The sequence below is a fragment of the Mesoplodon bidens genome, assembly GCF_964165515.1.
Source record: "Mesoplodon bidens genome assembly, chromosome: 3".
NCBI classification, from domain to species: Eukaryota; Metazoa; Chordata; class Mammalia; order Artiodactyla; family Ziphiidae; genus Mesoplodon; species Mesoplodon bidens.
In genome coordinates, this window is record NC_138178.1 from 27,352,009 (window position 1) to 27,370,031 (window position 18,023).

General features: G+C 55.9%; 2 protein-coding genes across 3 annotated transcripts in view; one reads left to right on the top strand and one right to left on the bottom strand.

Moving 5' to 3' along the window:
* The window catches only part of PITRM1 (pitrilysin metallopeptidase 1), a 40,331-nt gene extending 34,203 nt beyond the window's left edge, over nt 1-6,128 (top strand). Inside the window, exons 23-28 of one of the 2 annotated variants that reach the window (XM_081227016.1) lie at nt 378-490; nt 1,517-1,642; nt 2,433-2,578; nt 2,818-2,920; nt 3,003-3,805; nt 4,624-6,128. In XM_081227016.1, coding sequence (XP_081083142.1) covers nt 378-490; nt 1,517-1,642; nt 2,433-2,578; nt 2,818-2,920; nt 3,003-3,096 — 582 coding nt within the window. In that variant the 3' untranslated portion in view covers nt 3,097-3,805; nt 4,624-6,128. Of the gene's footprint in view, nt 1-377; nt 491-1,516; nt 1,643-2,432; nt 2,579-2,817; nt 2,921-3,002; nt 3,806-4,623 lie in introns of those variants that run through there. The other variant, XM_081227017.1, reaches the window with a different exon arrangement.
* The window catches only part of PFKP (phosphofructokinase, platelet), an 81,384-nt gene continuing 67,434 nt past the window's right edge, over nt 4,074-18,023 (bottom strand). Inside the window, exons 17-22 of the mRNA XM_081227018.1 lie at nt 10,586-10,750; nt 9,403-9,464; nt 8,969-9,080; nt 7,887-7,986; nt 4,510-4,612; nt 4,074-4,415 (exon numbers count right to left, since the gene is read on the bottom strand). Coding sequence (XP_081083144.1) covers nt 4,268-4,415; nt 4,510-4,612; nt 7,887-7,986; nt 8,969-9,080; nt 9,403-9,464; nt 10,586-10,750 — 690 coding nt within the window. The 3' untranslated portion in view covers nt 4,074-4,267. The remainder of the gene's footprint in view (nt 4,416-4,509; nt 4,613-7,886; nt 7,987-8,968; nt 9,081-9,402; nt 9,465-10,585; nt 10,751-18,023) is intronic.

Below are 18,023 nucleotides of genomic sequence, written 5' to 3' on the forward strand. Positions count from 1 at the left end.
GGACGCCTCGTGTTCAGTCCACCTGCGTTTAAACATCACTGCCACATGGGGGTCACCTCCCCTCCTGTGCACCCCGCTGCCCCTGAGCTCTGGTGGCTGGCCTGGCTTGTCCCGGGGGAGTGACCGAGCAAGGTCACACACACTGCCCTGGGAATGGCGTGGCATGAGATGGTCCCAGGGGAGTCTGGGTTGGGGGTAGTATACTTCACCTCAGCTCTGAGGTGAGGTTGTGCGGGACGAGGTCATCAGCGCCTGGCTGTTACGTGTGGGGACGTGGCTGGTGCCGCCCAGGGCGTCGCAGTGTGGGGGGCTGGGTACTCGGGGGCACCTGCCCAGCTGGCCCCTGGGCCACACATGGTGACAGCCTCTGCCCCCAGGACCCCACCTTCAAGCCCTGCCCGATGAAGACGCACTTCCTGCTCCCGTTCCCGGTCAACTACGTAGCCGAGTGCATCCGGACCGCCCCGTACACAGCCCCGGCCCACGCCAGGTGCGAGGGGGAGGGGCGCCGCGGGGACGCTTGATGGTGGGTGCGGAGCAGCTCCGGAGCACGGCGCTGCTGCCTGGCTCACGGGAAAGGGTGTCTTTGGGAAGTGTCATCACAGCTCCGCTTTTCCGTCAGCTTGTTTCCGTGTTTACAGGAATCAAACGTGCTCTGCCAGGCCATCAGGAGTAGGAACATGTTTCTATATTGAATAGAAAGATGTAGGTTCAGAAACAAAAACAAGAGGTACCTACTCCTGGGTGCTGGGATCATAGGTGTTTTTTCCATTCTTTTGTATTTTATAATTTCCCTTACATAACAGAAATAACAGAAGTTTCTGAAAAAAGATGCGTGGAGGGTGGACCTCGGTCCCTGTTGGGGATCAGGGCCTATCTGCACGGGGTCCCCACCCTCTCCCGGAGCCTCAGGTTCGCTCCTCCACTCGCGTCCCCTCTGCCTGTGCCGCCTGCTCTGTTGTAGAAAAGACCAGTGGGGCGGGGGGGGGGAATGAGCGGGCGAGGCCCCCGTCGGGTCGGCCTGGCTGCTGTCCTTCCGGAACCACCTCGGCTGTGCTGGGGCAGCAGCTGTCACTGCTCACGATGGAAGTCATGGGGATGTGGGACCCCTGATAGAAGCTCACGCTGTTGGAGTGTTTTCTGAGGGAGGGACGCCACGTGTGTACACACACGAGCGCACAGGCTGACGCAGGTAAGTGATGGGCCACACGTTCGCCTGTATCATGGAAACCACTCACTGCTAAACGTTCTGTGTGCCGCGGCAAGTCAAGCAGGAGGGACGTTCCTGTCCCACCCCCGTCACCCAAGCCTCTGAAAGTTCATCTTCCTCACATTTTTCTCCTAGCTTCTATTTTAAAATTAAAAAAAGGTCATGATGTATGTGTCGCTTTACTTGGTTCTAATTTTGTTCTTACTCAGACACACTTGCCATCGTCTTGGGTTACTCTGTGTTATATATTCAGTACTGCCCTGCCAGCCGCATTGTTCTTAACTCACGTTTTTTTCATCTTTTCAGTCTCAAGATCCTGGCACGCTTGATGACAGCTAAATTCTTGCACACGGAGATTCGAGAAAAAGGCGGTGCTTATGGTGGAGGCGCCAGACTCAGCTACGGCGGGATCTTCACACTCTACTCGTACAGGTGAATTGGGCTGTCTGGCCCCGGTGTCCTCACACGCAGAGCAAACTTCAGAAAAACGCTTCCCCTGTCGTTGCTGGGCCGGCGTGTAACCCCACCCAGCAAGGTCCTTTCAGCTGCAGGCCGTAGGGATAGCGGGAGGGGACAGAAAATAGCTCTGGGGTTCGGTAACCAGGGTGTGTAAGGAGATGACCTGGAAGCTCTCCGGGGCTAGGTCTTCAGGGCCAGACTGTTCTACCCTTTTACGTCTCTGTTCTGTGGCCCTGCTGCCTTTCTGGCACCTCAGGGACCGAGGGTTTCTCTCTGCCCCCGACCACTTCACGTCCCGTGACATGGGCTGATGTGGTTATGTGGGGGCTACGGGTCTCGAGGGACATGAAAAACAAGGCGTTTCCCACAAGTCGCCCTCAGGACCACATGCACGTGTGAATGAGGGGCCTTGGAGCTCTTTCTGTTCAGGGGAGGACCCCGGAAACTCGCCTCTGAGGGGTGATCCTTGCGCTGTCTGGGTGCATCTTATGAGCGTCTTCTGTTCCTTCCGGCCAGTCCCCCGGCTCTCCTGGGTTACAGCGGTGTAGTCAGTGATCAGGTGGCGGAGTGCGGGTCACAGGCGAGGTCTGCAGGGAGAGTGTCGGTGGCTTGTGTGGCCACATGTCAATTTCCAGAGTACTGGGTTGTCTGGACTGTTAAAACAGCATTAACAACCCCGAAGCATGGAAGAACTGAAGTCGTGCCTGGGTGTCCCCTATACGTTTTCTGCCAAACATGTGAGCCTGACTCCTTGGGTCTCCAGGGACCCGCATTCCACGGAGACGCTGCAGTCCTTCCTGAAGGCCGTCGACTGGGCCAAGTCTGGGAGGTTCACGCAGCAGGACATCAACGAGGCAAAGCTCTCTGTCTTCGCCGCCGTGGACGCTCCGGTGGCTCCTTCAGACAAAGGTATCTGGCGTAGGTAACGTGCCTCGAGCCGTGGTGGTGTCAACAGCCGGGACCCCCTGCCACGCGGCTCCCCGGGCTCGGGCCCTCCCAGCCTCCTTGAGACTGTGCGTCTCAGCCGAGTCGGGAGGAGAGCGCGCTGCGGGCGTGTGACGGGCAGCGGTGTGGCCTTTGGTGGAAACAGGCTGTAAAGGGCCAAGGTAGCCACATGCCCCTCCATCCTGTCGCTTGTGCTCACTCAGGCCTGGACTGCTTCCTGTATGGCCTCTCGGATGAGGCGAAGCAGGCGCACCGCGAGCAGCTCTTTGCTGTCCGCCACGAAGATCTGGTTGACGTGAGCAACAGGTGAGTAGGTGCCAGGTGGTTTAGTGCCCAGACCCTGCGCCCCCCGCTGCTGCCTGGGTGACCCCCACCCGTCCACCTGCAGGTACCTGGGCGCCGGGAGCAGCACACATGGCATAGCTCTGCTCGGACCAGACAATGCAAGCATCACCAAGGACCCGTCGTGGATAGTTAGGTAGCAAATGACCCTGACTCCATGGGACTTGGCCCAGCCTTAGGCCTCCTGACACTGAGCTCTGTGCTTTTCTGGCCTTTAAGTTATTATTTTTTTTGCAAAACTCTTGATCATAGTATATGTGATCATATATATGTATATATCATTCTTATGATTTTGCCTAAGGTATTGCCTGGCAAGTCAGACGAAAACTCTTCTGTCTTGAAGAAGGAAATAGAGTGAGCACAAAGAAATTAATTGAAATAATCATGCACTAAGTGCCAGAGATGCACAGATTATAGTTTTTAAGACTTCCTAGTGCTATGAATGCTTATTTTACCTATTAATCCTAGAACATGTATTTTAAAAATAAAAGGTGACTCTGACCTGCCTGTGCTTTATAGTCATTATCATTTTAAATCACTTTTTGTTAAAGCATTTTTTAGGGCCTTTATGGAGAAATGCACGAGCAAAGGGACAGAGGTTGTCCCGACGTCTGCTTTCCACTCACCCCGGCGGTGGGGCCGCAGGGCGGCGGGTGCGGTGGACGTGCCTGGAGGACGCGGGGCTGGTAATGGCATCACCTTTGACTCCAGGATCTGACTCCTCCATCCCGTCAGGCTGTCAGACAGAAAGGAAACTGCCGGCCCTGCCTTGAAAGGAACTGAATCCCCTCCTCCGCCTCCTGCAGGCGCACAGCAGGGGGTCAGAGGAGCTCATGTCTAAAGACTCAGGTGCGCGTCCACCCCCGCCCCCCCAGGGGGATCACCTTACCTGGCGCCCTGGTCCAGGGCCCTCCTGGTGCACTGGGCGAGTCACCCACGCGCCTGCTCGTCAGAGTGTCACCTCTTTCCTCTGGATGCCTCTGTCCTTGCCTGTCTCCTGGCTCCCCAGTTCCCTAGAAAATGTGTGCCTGTATCTGCCGACAAAACCCTGAGAGCCGCTCACACACCCTGAGGTTTTCAACTCCCTCTTAGAAAACAAAGAAACCGGGCACCGTGATTGGCTTTTAGCAAACGTTTAATTCTGCGGGATCCGCAGTTTGTGAAGCAGGACACACAAGACAGCACAGCTGACACCCCGTGCTGGGGGCCAGGGGACGGGGAAGGCGGGCCGCGCTCAGGGTTCACTTGGACGATGCTCGCGTAAAGTGCTCATAAATAACTTAAACGTTACAAAATGGGCAGGTGGGGTGTCTAGATGGTGGCAGGCTCCTCGGGCCCGCGGGGCTGCACGGGCTCCAGCGGGCCCGCATCCGACACCTCGAAGCTGGCCTTGTACTTGGCCAGGATCTTCATGAGGGGCCGCAGCTTCAGCCACCACTGCTCCTTGGGGATCCTGTGCCTGCGGGAGGGGGATGGGTGGCTGAGCAGGGCCTGGGTCCCCAACCCAGTGGGCCTCTCTCCCCCTCCCTCCCCACAGGGCCCCGTGCACTTACTCGAAGTCCGTCTCCCCCTTCAGCTCGGCCACGGGCTGGAAGACCAGGTTTCTTTTGCTTATTCCCAGCACACAGACGGAATCATCACTTACAAATCTTTTTCCTATAAGACAGAAAAATGATGTAAGAAATTGAGGGGGTGAAGTCGAGGTATCGGCACAAATAACCACCGTCTGGAGTGAAGGGAGGATGAGGGCTGCAGGCACTGAAGAGAGAAGAGGGGATTACGAAGGTTTTCATGCTGAATCTTCTGAAAACTTAGATAAATGTATAATTTCGTAGAAGATGAAAGATTCAAGGAACAAACACCAGCAGGTCTATAAACCCTGAAGAAATTCAGCCGTCAGCTTTCCCTGCACAGAAAGCAGAGCTGGGATGCAGGTAGAGGTTTAGCAAACATCCAAAAATCAAAACAAAACTTGCCTTAGAAATGCTCTCGCCGGGGAACCCCCCCCCAGCCTCTTAGACGCTAGAACAAGGCTGCCCACCCCTACAATGGTCAGGGACAGCGCGCATGGGGCCAGCCTGCGGTGAGAAGAGCGTGCACAGCCGGGGGTGTCAGGGGCACACCCCAGGAAGGCGGGGTGGCCTTAGCACTAGCAAGTCGGCTGAAGGAACTTCAAGTGACCGTCTCATTCGCAAAAGTGTTATCATAGCCTTCACGACTGAAAAACTACTTAATGAACATCAGAGGTATCCAGTAACGATCAAAGACCATCAGCAAATAATAAGTTGCAGAAAGAAAGACTTCAGTTAAATATTAGTAAGAATCCTCAGTCATGAAACATTGAAGGCGTCCTTGTGCCATTAGGGTCGAGAACAAGACAGGAGTTCTTCTGTCACTATGTCAGGATTTCTCTGGAGGGAACACAAACACCCACAAAAAGTATCAAGGAAAAAACCAAAAGGTCGTATACATACGCCATATGTGTGGATAATAAAAACCAAGAGAAAAAAATTGTATCTACAAATAATTACTAGAATTAAGAGTGTGTAGAAAGTTACGGATTGCAAAAATCAGCGTACAAAAATGAGTTGTGTTTCTGTACACCAGCTATAAGAAATACCACTTGCAATAATATATGTTTTTAATTTATTTTTGGCTGCATTGGGTCTTCATGGCTGCTCGCAGGCTTTCCTTAGTTGCGGCGAGCAGGGGCTACTCTTTGTTGTTGCACGTGGGCTTCTCATTGCGGTGGCCTCTCGTTGCAAAGCACGGGCTGTAGGTGCACGGGCTCAGTAGTTGTGGCACCTGGGCTCAGTAGTTGTGGCTCACAGGCTCTAGAGTGCAGGCTCAGTAGTCATGGTGCACAGGCTTAGTTGCTCCGCAGCATGTGGGAACTTCCCAGACCACGGATTGAACCTGTGTCCCCTGCGTTGGTAGGGGGATTCTTAACCACTGCACCACCAGGGAAGTCCCATACAATAATTTATTTTTAAACTCACTAAGGAATAAACTTATCAAAAGTTATGCAAGATCTTTATGTAAAACTGCTTTAATAAGATAACAAAAGGCCTAAATATATGGAGATTAAAATGTTCATGAGTTAGAAGTTAAGTACTTTAAAAATGTCAATTCTTCCTCCAAAAGATTCATTATTTACATGTAACCACCCCCCCCCCAAAAAAATCCGACAGAATTGATTGACCTTGACACAAAGGGCCAGGAATAGCCAAAACTGGAAGAAGGCCCAGGTAGGACTTGCCCTACTAGGTATTAGTAATTGTTCACAAAACTGGAACATTGGCACGGATCAGTAACTGAATGCCAAAACATCAACCTAACAATGGAGTTTATACTGCAGGGTGGGGAAAAAAATGGATTTTTCAATGACTGGCACTCAAATAACTGTACACATGGAAAATATTACACCTTAAACTGCATATCAGTTCAAGTGGATTAAAAAACTAAATGTAAAAGGTGAATATTTTAGTAACACAAAAAGCTCAAATTTTCAAGGACAAAGTTTAAAAAATTGGGTACATTAAGAGCACTTGGGATTTCCCTGGTGGTCCAGTGGTAGAGAATCTGCCTTCCAATGCAGGGGACACGGGTTCGATCCCTGGTGGGGGAACTAGGTTCCCACAGGCCACAGGGCAGCTAAGACCAGGCGCCACAACTTCCGAGCTTGTGCTGCATGCCGCAAACTACAGAGCCCACGCACCCTGGAACCCACGCGTCACAACTAGAGAGAGAAAACCCGCACGCCACAACTAGAGAGAAGCCCGCGTGCCGCAGCTAAGACCCAGTGCAGCCAAAAAAAAAAAAATAAAATGAATGTTAAAAAAATTAAAAGCACCTCATTAAAAGATAATGACAGGGTTTGCCACACATGGGAGACACGTCTGCAACATGTGACTTTGACAATATAAAATATGGACTTCCTTATATTAAAAACTCCTCTAAAATAATCAACATATTTTTAAATCCTAAGAAATGATACAGACAAAACAAATCATCAGATAACATGAAGCAGTAACAGAATAAACAAGAATGATCCATAGGCAGGAAGGGCCTGGCATTTCCCTCATAACCTAGAGGTTTAGCCACTTACAGCCACTGGAGTGGGGGCCTGTCTCAGTCCCACCCAGCATCACAGCAATACTTCAAAGGGTGACGGATTCATCAGGTGTGGCCCAGGGAGGGAGGGGATCGCGCCCCGCAGGCGAGCCTGGGGTGGGTGAGACTGGTCTGGAGAACCGGCCCACTCCTGGGTCAGGGCAGGACCCAGAGGCCCTGGTTGGGCCGGGTGGCAGGAGGGCAAGGGTGGGCCACAGCGATGGCCGGCCCTACAGGGAAACGCCCTCTGCTTCTCTCACCTAAACCACAAAACCAGAGCCTTTGAAGGTTTAATCCTACGAAGTCAAACCCTGAAGGAGAGCCGGGGAATTACATCACCAAATCCCGAGGTTGCTGCCAGTGGGACAGAGTCAAAAGTGGCGTGGCGGGAGGACCCACCAAGGAGGACACAGTCCAGGCACCTCCCCATCCTCTGTCATTTTCTTCAAAAAGGAGGCCGTAAGGAATCAATGAAGAAGCCAAGTAAAAGCCAGTTCAGAGCATCCACGAGGCAAAGAAACACAGCCAGGAAAGCTCCCATCTGGGGTCTTGCTAGCGGAGCCCTCACGAGCTGGCAGTTTTCCATTAAGGGAAGACAGATGTTGCCACATGACTGGAATGCCTCCCTCAGTAATGAGCATTTTGTTTCGTTAATTACTTTATTCCTAATTATAACCTGAGTCTTAAGCAGCAGCCAGAGTTGAGTGAGAGCTGGTTCTGTCCCGTGCAGTCCAAGGCCGGGTGGAAGCCAGGGAGAAACGGGGGCCCAGAGCACAGCCCCCCCAGCGCTGCGGCCGCCCCGCTGCCCACTTGGTACCTCTCACCGCCGGCTCCTTCAGCTTCATGCTGATCCACTGCATGGCTCTGGCGGAAATTTTGGTTCCAAAGTTTCTATCAAATGGAGAAGGTGCCCCACCCTGTTGGTGGTTAGAATTACCTGAATGTTAGTTACACAGCGACACCTTTCTGGCTGTTAGTTTTTTAAAATGGAATAGAAATGAAAATGACTAACAAAATTCACATCACATTTCTGAGAGACTCAAGTTTGTAAATATGGGTTTGGGGGGTTTTGTTGCATATTGCTATCTCCTTCTGTATGGCTGGGACCAAACAAACCAAAACAAACCCCGTAACTCCTGCAGCCAAAGCCCAGCCCATCAGGCATCTCAGTGCTTCCCCAAGGAGGAGGCTTTTAATCAACCAACTGGTCAACGAGCATCTTTGTTATTTTACAATCTTTAGCAGGATTCCTTAACCTTGTTTTGGGGTAGGTTACGGGGGGTGGGGAGGGGTGGTCACAGTTCCTTTAAGAATCTGATCAACTCTGTGGGCTCACTTTCACAAAGGCGCACACACGCCCACCAGTCCATCATGTAGTTTCAGGGGATTCAGTGCATTAATGGGCCCTTACAAGTTCCTAAGACACAGGACTGAGTGGTGGTGATGGACAGGCCTGCTGTTAGGGGACCAGGTCCCTCCACGCCTGCCACCTGCCTTGTCTGGGTGCATTTATATGTGTACCCCAAGATTCTTCCCAAATCGCTCCAATTTGATGCAAATCTCAAAGAAGTATCATCTGAGATTCCAATTTAAATGGATAATAAGGCCCGAAACTGAATCAAGTACTTAATTTGAACGTCTATCCACTCAACTGGTGTCACTATTTATATGAAAGTGGATGGTTTTCCCTAAAAAGCCCATCTGCCCAAATATCACAAACAGTGGAAAGGATTACTGAGGCTGGTGATATCTGGTGTAACAATAACACAGGCCAGATGTTGATTTTAAGCATCTTGGAATTTACCCATGAATACACATTTCTTTCCAGAATGGCTAAAGGAGGACACCCATCTGAGAAAAGTCACAGGCACCTGGCCACCTCCCTAGCCCACGGCCCACCTGCTGCATGTGACCCAGCACGTTCTTCCTGCAGTCGAACACCCCCTTGCCCTCCTCTGAGTAGAGCTGGTAGATGAAGTCGGTGGTGTAGTTCACACTGCAGCTCTCGTTCCTGAAACACATGGCAGCTCGCTCCCATCCTGCCCGCCGCTGCACACGGCCTTCTCTATCAAGGTCACCGGCTTAGCTAAAGAAACGACTTGCAGAATCTTAAACAAGAAAACTGACCACACAGCAAAAATGAATTTTGAAAAATTACCATCCGATTATTTAAATGCCTGCAAGTCTGAACACAAAGCAGCACAGTGACTCCGCTCATTTCTCCAGGATTCAGAGCGAGATCGTGCAGAGAAGTGGCCGCTCGCGGGGGGTTAGGCGAAGCGGGTTCTTTCTGAGCAGCCGGGGCTCAGCTGGGGCAGCCAGAGGTCCCTTACCTGAGCACGAGTCCCCTCTGGATGGTGGTCTTCATCTTCTCCGTCAGGTGCTCCACGTTGGACTAGGAAAGAGTGTTCCCTTAGGACACTTATTAAACGCCTACTGTGTGCCGGGTACTGTCCGGCCCTGTGACAGTGGCAGCGGGGAAGTCGGGGCAGCTGCTCTGAGTTCACCTCGTAGCGGAGAGGACAGCAGACGAGTGACATATCAGCTAGTGACAAATGCCAGGGAACCTGTAACCCAGCAGCCCACAGCCACGGCAGGGGGAGGGGGGTGTCACTGAGTCAGTGCCACACATGGCGTCCATGGGAGACGCTTGCCCAGATGAACGACTTCCCTTGAACACATCAGTGTGTGTATTCCATGTACTCGCCTGGAGCTGCTACTTTCCTCCACGGCTCCTGATCCATTTCCATGACAGTGTTTTCAGTCTCAGAGGAAAACACCTGTTACCTGACTTTATACAGAAACTCGTAAAACTGCCTACCAAGCATTTTCAGGCCAGGAGAAACCTAGAGAGTCAAATCGGTGCACAGATTTACTAAGGAAGGACTGTTGTGTCTTGAGAAAGGAAATGTGCAAGAAAGGGAGAGAGTGACACAAAAGCAAACATTTTTAGAAAGAAGCAAGCTGCAGGTAGTGTATTTCCTGTCCTGGTTTTAGCTGAACACACCTACTTTGCTGTGTCCCTGCCTGGTCAAGCCTCCCCTGTGGGCACCGGGGAGGCAGTCCTGCAGTCCCTGGGGACGAGGGGCTCCTCCAGGCAGGGGTGCTGTCCTCCAGCTACTGCACATTTCGCCCCACTCAGCCCCACAGGGACACCCGAGCTCTGGCCTTGTGTGTACCCCACAGCCTGGACATCCGTAGCCATCAGCCGGCAAAGCACCGGGCCCCCTGAACACGTCCGCATCCCTGTGGGTGTGGGGCCTTCCCAGGAAGGGCAATAACTGCTTCGTAGACAAAAGTGTAAGAGACAGAAACTTAGAAGCTTGGGTTAAAGAGTAGCAGGTGCCCTGAAATGTGTCTGTTCCTGCTGTTACCCTGTCACCGCGGACAGAGCCCTAACGCCTCACTGGCGTGAGCGCCATCAGTGGAGGGAGGGCGGGTGCCAGAACCTGGCGCATCACCAGCGCCTCTGTCGACCCATCAGGCGTCAGCGCCCCCGGCCCTGTGTCCACGTACCTGCAGGTCCCGGATGTCGAAAGGCTCCTCGAAGATGTAGGCGGCATCAGCGCCGGCAGCCAGCCCCCCCATGTTGGCCAGATAGCCGCAGTAGCCCCCCATGGTCTCGATGATGAAGACGCGGCGCTTGGTCCCGCTGGCCGACTGCTTGATGCGGTCACACGTCTGCACAGAAGGACACAGGCCACGTGGGACACCACCCCACAGCCCGGCCCTGACCTCGGTCGGTGCTCTGGGGCCCCTGCACCCTCTGCCTGCGGCCTCGCAGGGCTGCGCTGCCGGGCTTGTCGGGCTCGGGCAGCGGGCAAATCCCTTGCTTTATTTTCTCCTGGAAAGCCCCGTGGACGCTTGGATCTGGCTGTCCTCAGTCTATTCCTGGACTACGTCCCGTGGGGCACCTCTCCCCAGAGCCGGACGATGGTTCCAGACCTGCCCCTGGAAGACTCGCCGATACACAGATGGCCGTCCCTCCCCGCCCCAAGGAAACACCTGCACCGGGCCCTCGGGGACACAGAAACCCGTCCAGCCACGGTCCTCTCTCGGGGGAGCCTGCAAGGCCCCTGCCCTGGTCTGTCCACCACACACGCTCGTGTCCACATCTCGCCTCGCTCAGCCCTTCAGGAGCATCACACCAGTCCCCCCGCCACCTGCTCCAGGGACCTCTCACGCCCTGCTCGTGGGGGCTGGACTGCGGCCCCCAAAGACACCCAGGGCCTCGTGCCTGGAACCTGAGACCGAGCCCTCATGTGGGAATGAAATCCAGGATGCGTGGTCACCAGGACTGCAGGTCCCCTCTGCCAGGGGCTCTGGTGACACCTCGAGGCCTCTCTCCACGGGAGTCACCACAGCGCAGGTTTCTGCAACTCAGTAATTCTCTGATTCAGGGGTGGGGTGCCTTCCTCGCTAGACTGCAAATCCCATGAAGACAAGAATCGCACAGTCAGCGCTCAATAAGTGTCTGACAATGAAAGAAAAGCAGGCAGCATCCTGCCCCATCCATCAACCAGTCACGGGTAACCGTACAGGGTTCCCTAAATCAGTCCGAACAGCTCTGAGACCAGAGTGAAATCTTAAATGGGGGCTGGGGGTGGGGGCTTGGGAGACCAGGGGTCACGTTTCGGGGAAAAGAGGTTTGTGCACCAAAGTATACCACCACCAGTGTGGAGGTCCTCACTCCAGTGCTTCGGTTTAGACGTGAAGGAGCGTCTTGATGAACAAACACAGGCTCCCTTCCATCATTCCTCACTATACTTTCAATGTGTTTGATGGATCATCACCCTCCCCAAATAGATAGGTTGATTTAATCAAAATGCAGTGCGCGCTTCAGCCGGTGGACAGCTCTGCGTTCTCCAGGAGCCAGGATAGGAAGAAGAAATTGCATCAACGCGACCCACCCATCTTGTCTTCCCGGTACTTAGGCGGGGATGCGGGTTCCTGGCAGTGCGGGGGTCACAGGGGGCGGGAGGGTTTCCACGGGCTCCTTTACGTGGCCTTCGAGCACTTAAACCTCCCTTCCTGGTCTTTGTCTCAGAGGAATTCAGGGCTGGGGGGTGCACAGGCCCCTCCCAGAGCTGCAGGTCATGTGGGTTCCTTTCCTGACCCAGCCTGACACTGAAGGCGGAGAGTCACTGTCCCTAACGCAGAGAGCAGCACTGTAACCACCTGACGGCAAAGCCCCTCTCCTCCGAGGCGAGTACCTGCGTCTCGGCCCCGACTTGGACAGCGAAGAGGGAGCCAACCGCGGGCGCCTGGCAGCTGACACGGCCTGGGCGGCTGGGAGCCCCGGGGAGCCAGGCGCTTAAACGCCTGTCAACTCTCTCATTCACCCAGGTTGTGTCTGAAGCTTGAGTTCACTTGATCTAAAAATAGCAAGTCCCCCCGGCAGCGTCTCAGCCAATTGCTGAGAGCAGGGCTGACACAGAAGAGGCCGCGGGACCGCGCGCCCCAGTCCCTGGTGGGTGGTACAGGGCCGGCTGGCTCTGACTTCTGGGGTGAGAGGAGGGCATCCAGGAGGGCCGACGCCCCTGCAGGACCAGCCCTGCCGCCATGGCCACTGCGGGAACATCCCCTCTCGCCCAGCGCTGGCGCCCTCTGGCGGGGACAGAGGATTATACCCAAGAAAAATACCCGGGAATTCTCCACTGGAGGAAAATCCTCAAGTTATTCAAAGTCCCAGAACTGCTCACATTTTGCCACATGGGTGTGGTAAACATAAAGCCCAATGTGAAAAGATGAGGTGGCGCTTGGAAGGGTGTTAAGATGGGAAAGAGCCCATGATCTCCGGCACGAGGACACCTCGGCGCCCAGTTACGCACCCCCTTGGGGGTTCCCATCCACAAGGCACAGGCGGCTGAGGTCGGGTGGTGGGTGACACGTGCCAAGTAGGGGTGGGAGGGTGACAGTGCGTGCAGGCGTCTGGAGGTGCAGACAATGCCCTGCGGAGGAGTGGGGGGGTTATGCCCGCCCCCCCCCAGCATCCAAGGCCAGGGCTACCTGATGTAAGTGGAGAGGCTACGTGCTGGGCCCACGGAGCCCCCATCTTGGGGAGCAGAATGCCCCAGATGTACCCGTCGGCCTGGATGGCGGAGATCCTGGTGACGGCCTCCCTGCCTTGCAGTCAGAGCCTGCACTGAACTGCTCATTCCCAGGGGTCTGTGCCCAGCTGAGCACGAGAACCCTCCAGCACAGAGGGCTCTGAACCTCTGCGGGGGTGGGGGGCTCGATGGGGCAGGACACGCCCCAGAGCAGAAGCCCGGTGGACGGGGCTCGGAGGCGCGGGTGACACCTGAGCTGCTGGACCCCCACTTGGATGCGGAGGGGAGGGGCTGCGGGTGAAGCCCCCGAGGGCAGCGCACTCACACCATGAGGAAGGGCGTCTCCTCCCCGTGGCCCGCAGTCGGCTGGACTCCCTCACCCCTCGGAACCGTCTACACTCCCCCGCCCCAACCTGCTCCATGTCCCGTCTCTTCATGCGGACCATGCGGCCAGCTCGTCACCTGGGGACCTGGCAGCAGCCTCACCACACTGGGAGGCACCTCCAAGGGTGCAGGAACAGGGATCACCCAGAGCACCCATGGAACAGCCTATTTTTAGTCAGCACAGGTGGCACAGTCGGCACTGACCTCCCCCCAACCCCGAGAGACACAGAAGCTGGGTGGGAAGTGACGCAAACTTGAGCTGATGATAAACTAGGCTCATTTGTCCTGGAAGATCGGATGGGGTCCCCCTTCCGTTTCTCCTTAAGGAGGAAAGACAGACCTTACGGGTTCCACCTGATGGGCTGTCTACTTGCGGCAAACAAACCACGATGGCAAACATGGAAGCTCTTACCTCCGTGACCACATTCAGACCGATTTCAAAGCCCAGGCTCAGGTCTGTGCCTGGGACATTGTTGCTAATGGTGGCAGGCACCATGCAAAAGGGGACAAAAAAGTCAGGGTAGCTATCGTGCTCCTTCAACAGCACCAGCGAGCTGTGGAGAGCATGAAGCAGGGTGGGTACAGGGTCAGAGGTAACCTGCATCCAAGGGGTTAAAGGAGATTAAGAAGTGTGGGACACGGGGTGCAGGAGTGGAGACTCAGAAGTGGGGGGCCTGGGGTGCAAGAGGGGAGAATCAGAAGTGGGGGGACTTGGGGTACAGTAGGGGGACACAGTAGTGCGGGGACATGGGGTGCAGCAAGAGGGACCCAGCAGTGGGGGGACATGGAGTGCAGAGGAGAGACTCAGAAATGGGGGGACATGGGGTGCAGGAGGGGAGACTCAGCAGGGGGCATATGGGGTGCAGAAGGGGGGACCCAGTAGTGGAGGGTAATGGAGTGCAAGAGGGGAGACTCAGAAGTGGGGGGCCTGGGGTGCAAGAGGGGAGAATCAGAAGTGGGGGGACTTGGGGTACAGTAGGGGGACACAGTAGTGCGGGGACATGGGGTGCAGCAAGAGGGACCCAGCAGTGGGGGGACATGGAGTGCAGAGGAGAGACTCAGAAGTGGGGGGACATGGGGTGCAGGAGGGGAGACTCAGCAGGGGGCATATGGGGTGCAGAAGGGGGGACCCAGTAGTGGAGGGTAATGGAGTGCAAGAGGGGAGACTCAGAAGTGGGGGGACTGGGGTGCAGTAGGGGAGACTCAGAAGTGGGGGGACTGGGGTGGAGAGGAGACTCAGAATAAGGGGCCTGAAGTACCGAAGGGGGGACACAGCACTGGGGGGACGTGGGGTGCATGAGGGGAGACTCAGAAGTGGGGGGAACGGGAGTGCAGGAGGGGGTAGCCAGCAGTGGGGGGACATGGGGTGCAGGATAGGACACTCAGAGGTAGTGGGGCCTGCAGTGCCGGAAGGGGGGACACAGCAGTGGGGGGACATGGGGTGCAGGAGGGGAGACTCAGAAGTCGGGGCCCTGTGGAGCAGCAGAGGGGACACAGCACTGGGGGGACATGGAGTGCAGGAGGGGACACTCAGAAGTAGGGGGATATGGAGTGCAGGAGGGGAGACTCAGAAGTGGGGGGAGATGGGGTGCATAAGGGAGAGTCAGAAGTGGGGGGACATGGAGGGCACGAGGGGAGACTCAGAAGTGGGGGGAGATGGGGTGCATAAGGGAGAGTCAGAAGTGGGGGGACATGGAGGGCATGAGGGGAGACTCAGAAGTGGGGGGAGATGGGTGCATAGGGGAGAATCAGAAGTGGGGAGACATGGTGTGCAGGAGGAGACATTAAGAAGTGGGGGGGGGGCTTCCCTGGTAGCGCAGTGGTTGAGAGTCTGCCTGCCGATGCAGGGGACACGGGTTTGTGCCCCGGTCTGGGAAGATCCCACGTGCCGCGGAGCGGCTGGGCCCGTGAGCCATGGCCACTGAGCCTGCGCGTCTGGAGCCTGTGCTCCGCAACGGGAGAGGCCAGGGCAGTGAGAGGTCTGCATACCACAAAAAAAAAAAAAAAAAAGAAGAAGTAGGGGGGCCTGGGGTGCAGGAAGGGAGACTCAGAAGTGGGGGAACATGGAAGGCAGGATGGGAGACTCAGAAGTGGGGGGAGATGGAATGCAGGAGGGGAGACTCAGAAGTGTGGGGACATGGGGTGCAAGAGGGGAGACTCAGAAGTGGGGGGACATGGAAGGCACGAGGGGAGACTCAGAAGTGGGGGGACATGGAAGGCACGAGGGGAGACTCAGAAGTGGGGAGAGATGGGGTGCATAAGGGAGAGTCAGAAGTGGGGGAACATGGAGGGCACGAGGGGAGACTCAGAAGTGGAGGGAGATGGGTGCATAGGGGAGACTAAGAAGTGGGGGGACATGGAATGCAGGAGGGGAGACTCAGAAGTGGGGTGAGATGGGGTGCATAAGGGAGAGTCAGAAGTGGGGGGACATGGAGTGCAGGATGGGAGACTCAGAAGTGGGGGGGCCTGGGGTGGAGGAGGGGAGCCTCAGAAGTGGGGAGACATGGAAGGCAGGAGGGGAGACTCAGAAGTAGGGGGGCCTAGGGTGCAGGAGGGGAGACTCAGAAGTGGGGGGAGATGGAGTGCAGGAGGGGAGACTCAGAAGTGGGGGGACATGGAAGGCACGAGGGGAGATTCAGAAGTGGGGGGACATGGAAGGCAGGAGGGGAGACTCAGAAGTGGGGGGAGATGGAGTGCAGGAGGGGAGACTCAGAATTGTGGGGACATGGGGAGCAGGAGGGGAGATTCAGAAGTGGGGGGACAGGGAAGGAAGGAGGGGAGACTCAGAAGTGTGGGGACATGGCGTGCACAGGAGAGACTGAGAAGTGGGGGGACATGGAAGGCAGGAGGGGAGACTCAGAAGTATGGGGCTATGGGGGGATCGGGGAGATTCAGCAGTGGGGGGAGATGGAGGGCAGGAGGGGAGACTCAGAAGTGGGTGGGCCTGGGGTACAGGAGGGGAGACTCAGAAGTGGGGGCACATGCAATGCAGGAGAGGAGACTCAGAAGTGGGGGGAGATGGGTGCATAGGGGAGACTCAGAAGTGGGGTGACATGGTGTGCAGGAGGGGACACTAAGAAGTAGGGGGTCTGGGGTGCAGGAAGGGAGACGCAGAAGTGGGCGGACATGGAAGGCAGGAGGGGAGACTCAGAAGTGGGGGGAGATGGGGTGCAGGAGGGAAGATTCAGAAGTGGGGGGAGATGGAGTGCAGGAGGGGAGACTCAGAAGTGGGGTGACATGGTGTGCAGGAGGGGACACTCAGAAGTGGGGTGAGATGGGGTGCATAAGGGAGAGTCAGAAGTGGGGGGACAGGGTGTGCAGGAGGGGACACTAAGATGTAGGGGGCTTGGGGTGCAAGAAGGGAGACTCAGAAGTGGACGGACATGGAAGGCAGCAGGGGAGACTCAGAAGTGGGGGGAGATGGGGTGCATAAAGGAGAGTCAGAAATAGGGGGACATGGAGGGCACAAGGGGAGACTCAGAATTTGGGGGAGATGGGGTGCATGAGGGAGAGTCAGAAGTGGGGGGACATGGAGTGCAGGAGTGGAGACTCAGAAGTGGGGGGACATGGAGTGCAGGAGGGGAGACTCAGAAGTGGGGGGACATGGAAGGCAGGAGGGGAGACTCAGAAGTGGGGGGAGATGTGTGCATAGGGGAGAGTCAGAAGTGGGGTGACATGGTGTGCAGGAGGGGAGACTCAGAAGTGGGGTGACATGGTGTGCAGGAGGGGAGAGTCAGAAGTGGGGTGACATGGTGTGCCGGAGGGGAAACTCAGAAGTAGGGGGGCCTGGGGTGCAGGACGGGAGACTCAGAAGTGGGGGGAGATGGGGTGCATAAGGGAGAGTCAGAAGTGGGGGGACATGGAGGGCAGGAGGGGAGACTCAGAAGTAGTGGGACATGGGGTGCAGGACGGCAGACACAGAAGTAGGTTTGCCTGGGTTGCAGGAGAGGGGACCCATCAGTGTGGGGACATGGAGTATAGGAGGGGAGAATCAGAATAGGGAAGCCTGGGGGGCAATAAGGGGTACCCAGCCATGGGGGTCATGGGGTGCAGGAAGGGAGGTTCAGACGTGGTGGGACATGGGCTGCAGGAGAGGAGACCCAGCAGCGGAGGGACATGGGGTGCAGGAGGGGAGACTCAGAAGTGGGGGGACAATGGGGTGCATAAGGGAGAGTCAGAAGTGGGGGGACATGGAAGGCAGGAAGTGAGACTCAGAAGTGGGGGGAGATGGGATGCAGGAGTGGAGACTCAGAAGTGGGGGGACATGGAAGGGAGGAGGCTGAAGTGGGGGGAGGTGGGGTGCATAAAGGAGACTCAGAAGTGGGAGGACATGGAAGGCAGGAACTGAGACTCAGAAGTGGGGGGAGATGGGATGCAGAAGTGGAGACTCAGAAGTGGGGGGACATGGAAGGGAGAAGGGGAGACTCAGAAGTAGGGGGAAATGGGGTGCATGAGGGAGAGACAGAAGTGGGGGCACATGGAGTGTGGGAGGGGAGACTCAGAAGTGGGGGGACATGGAG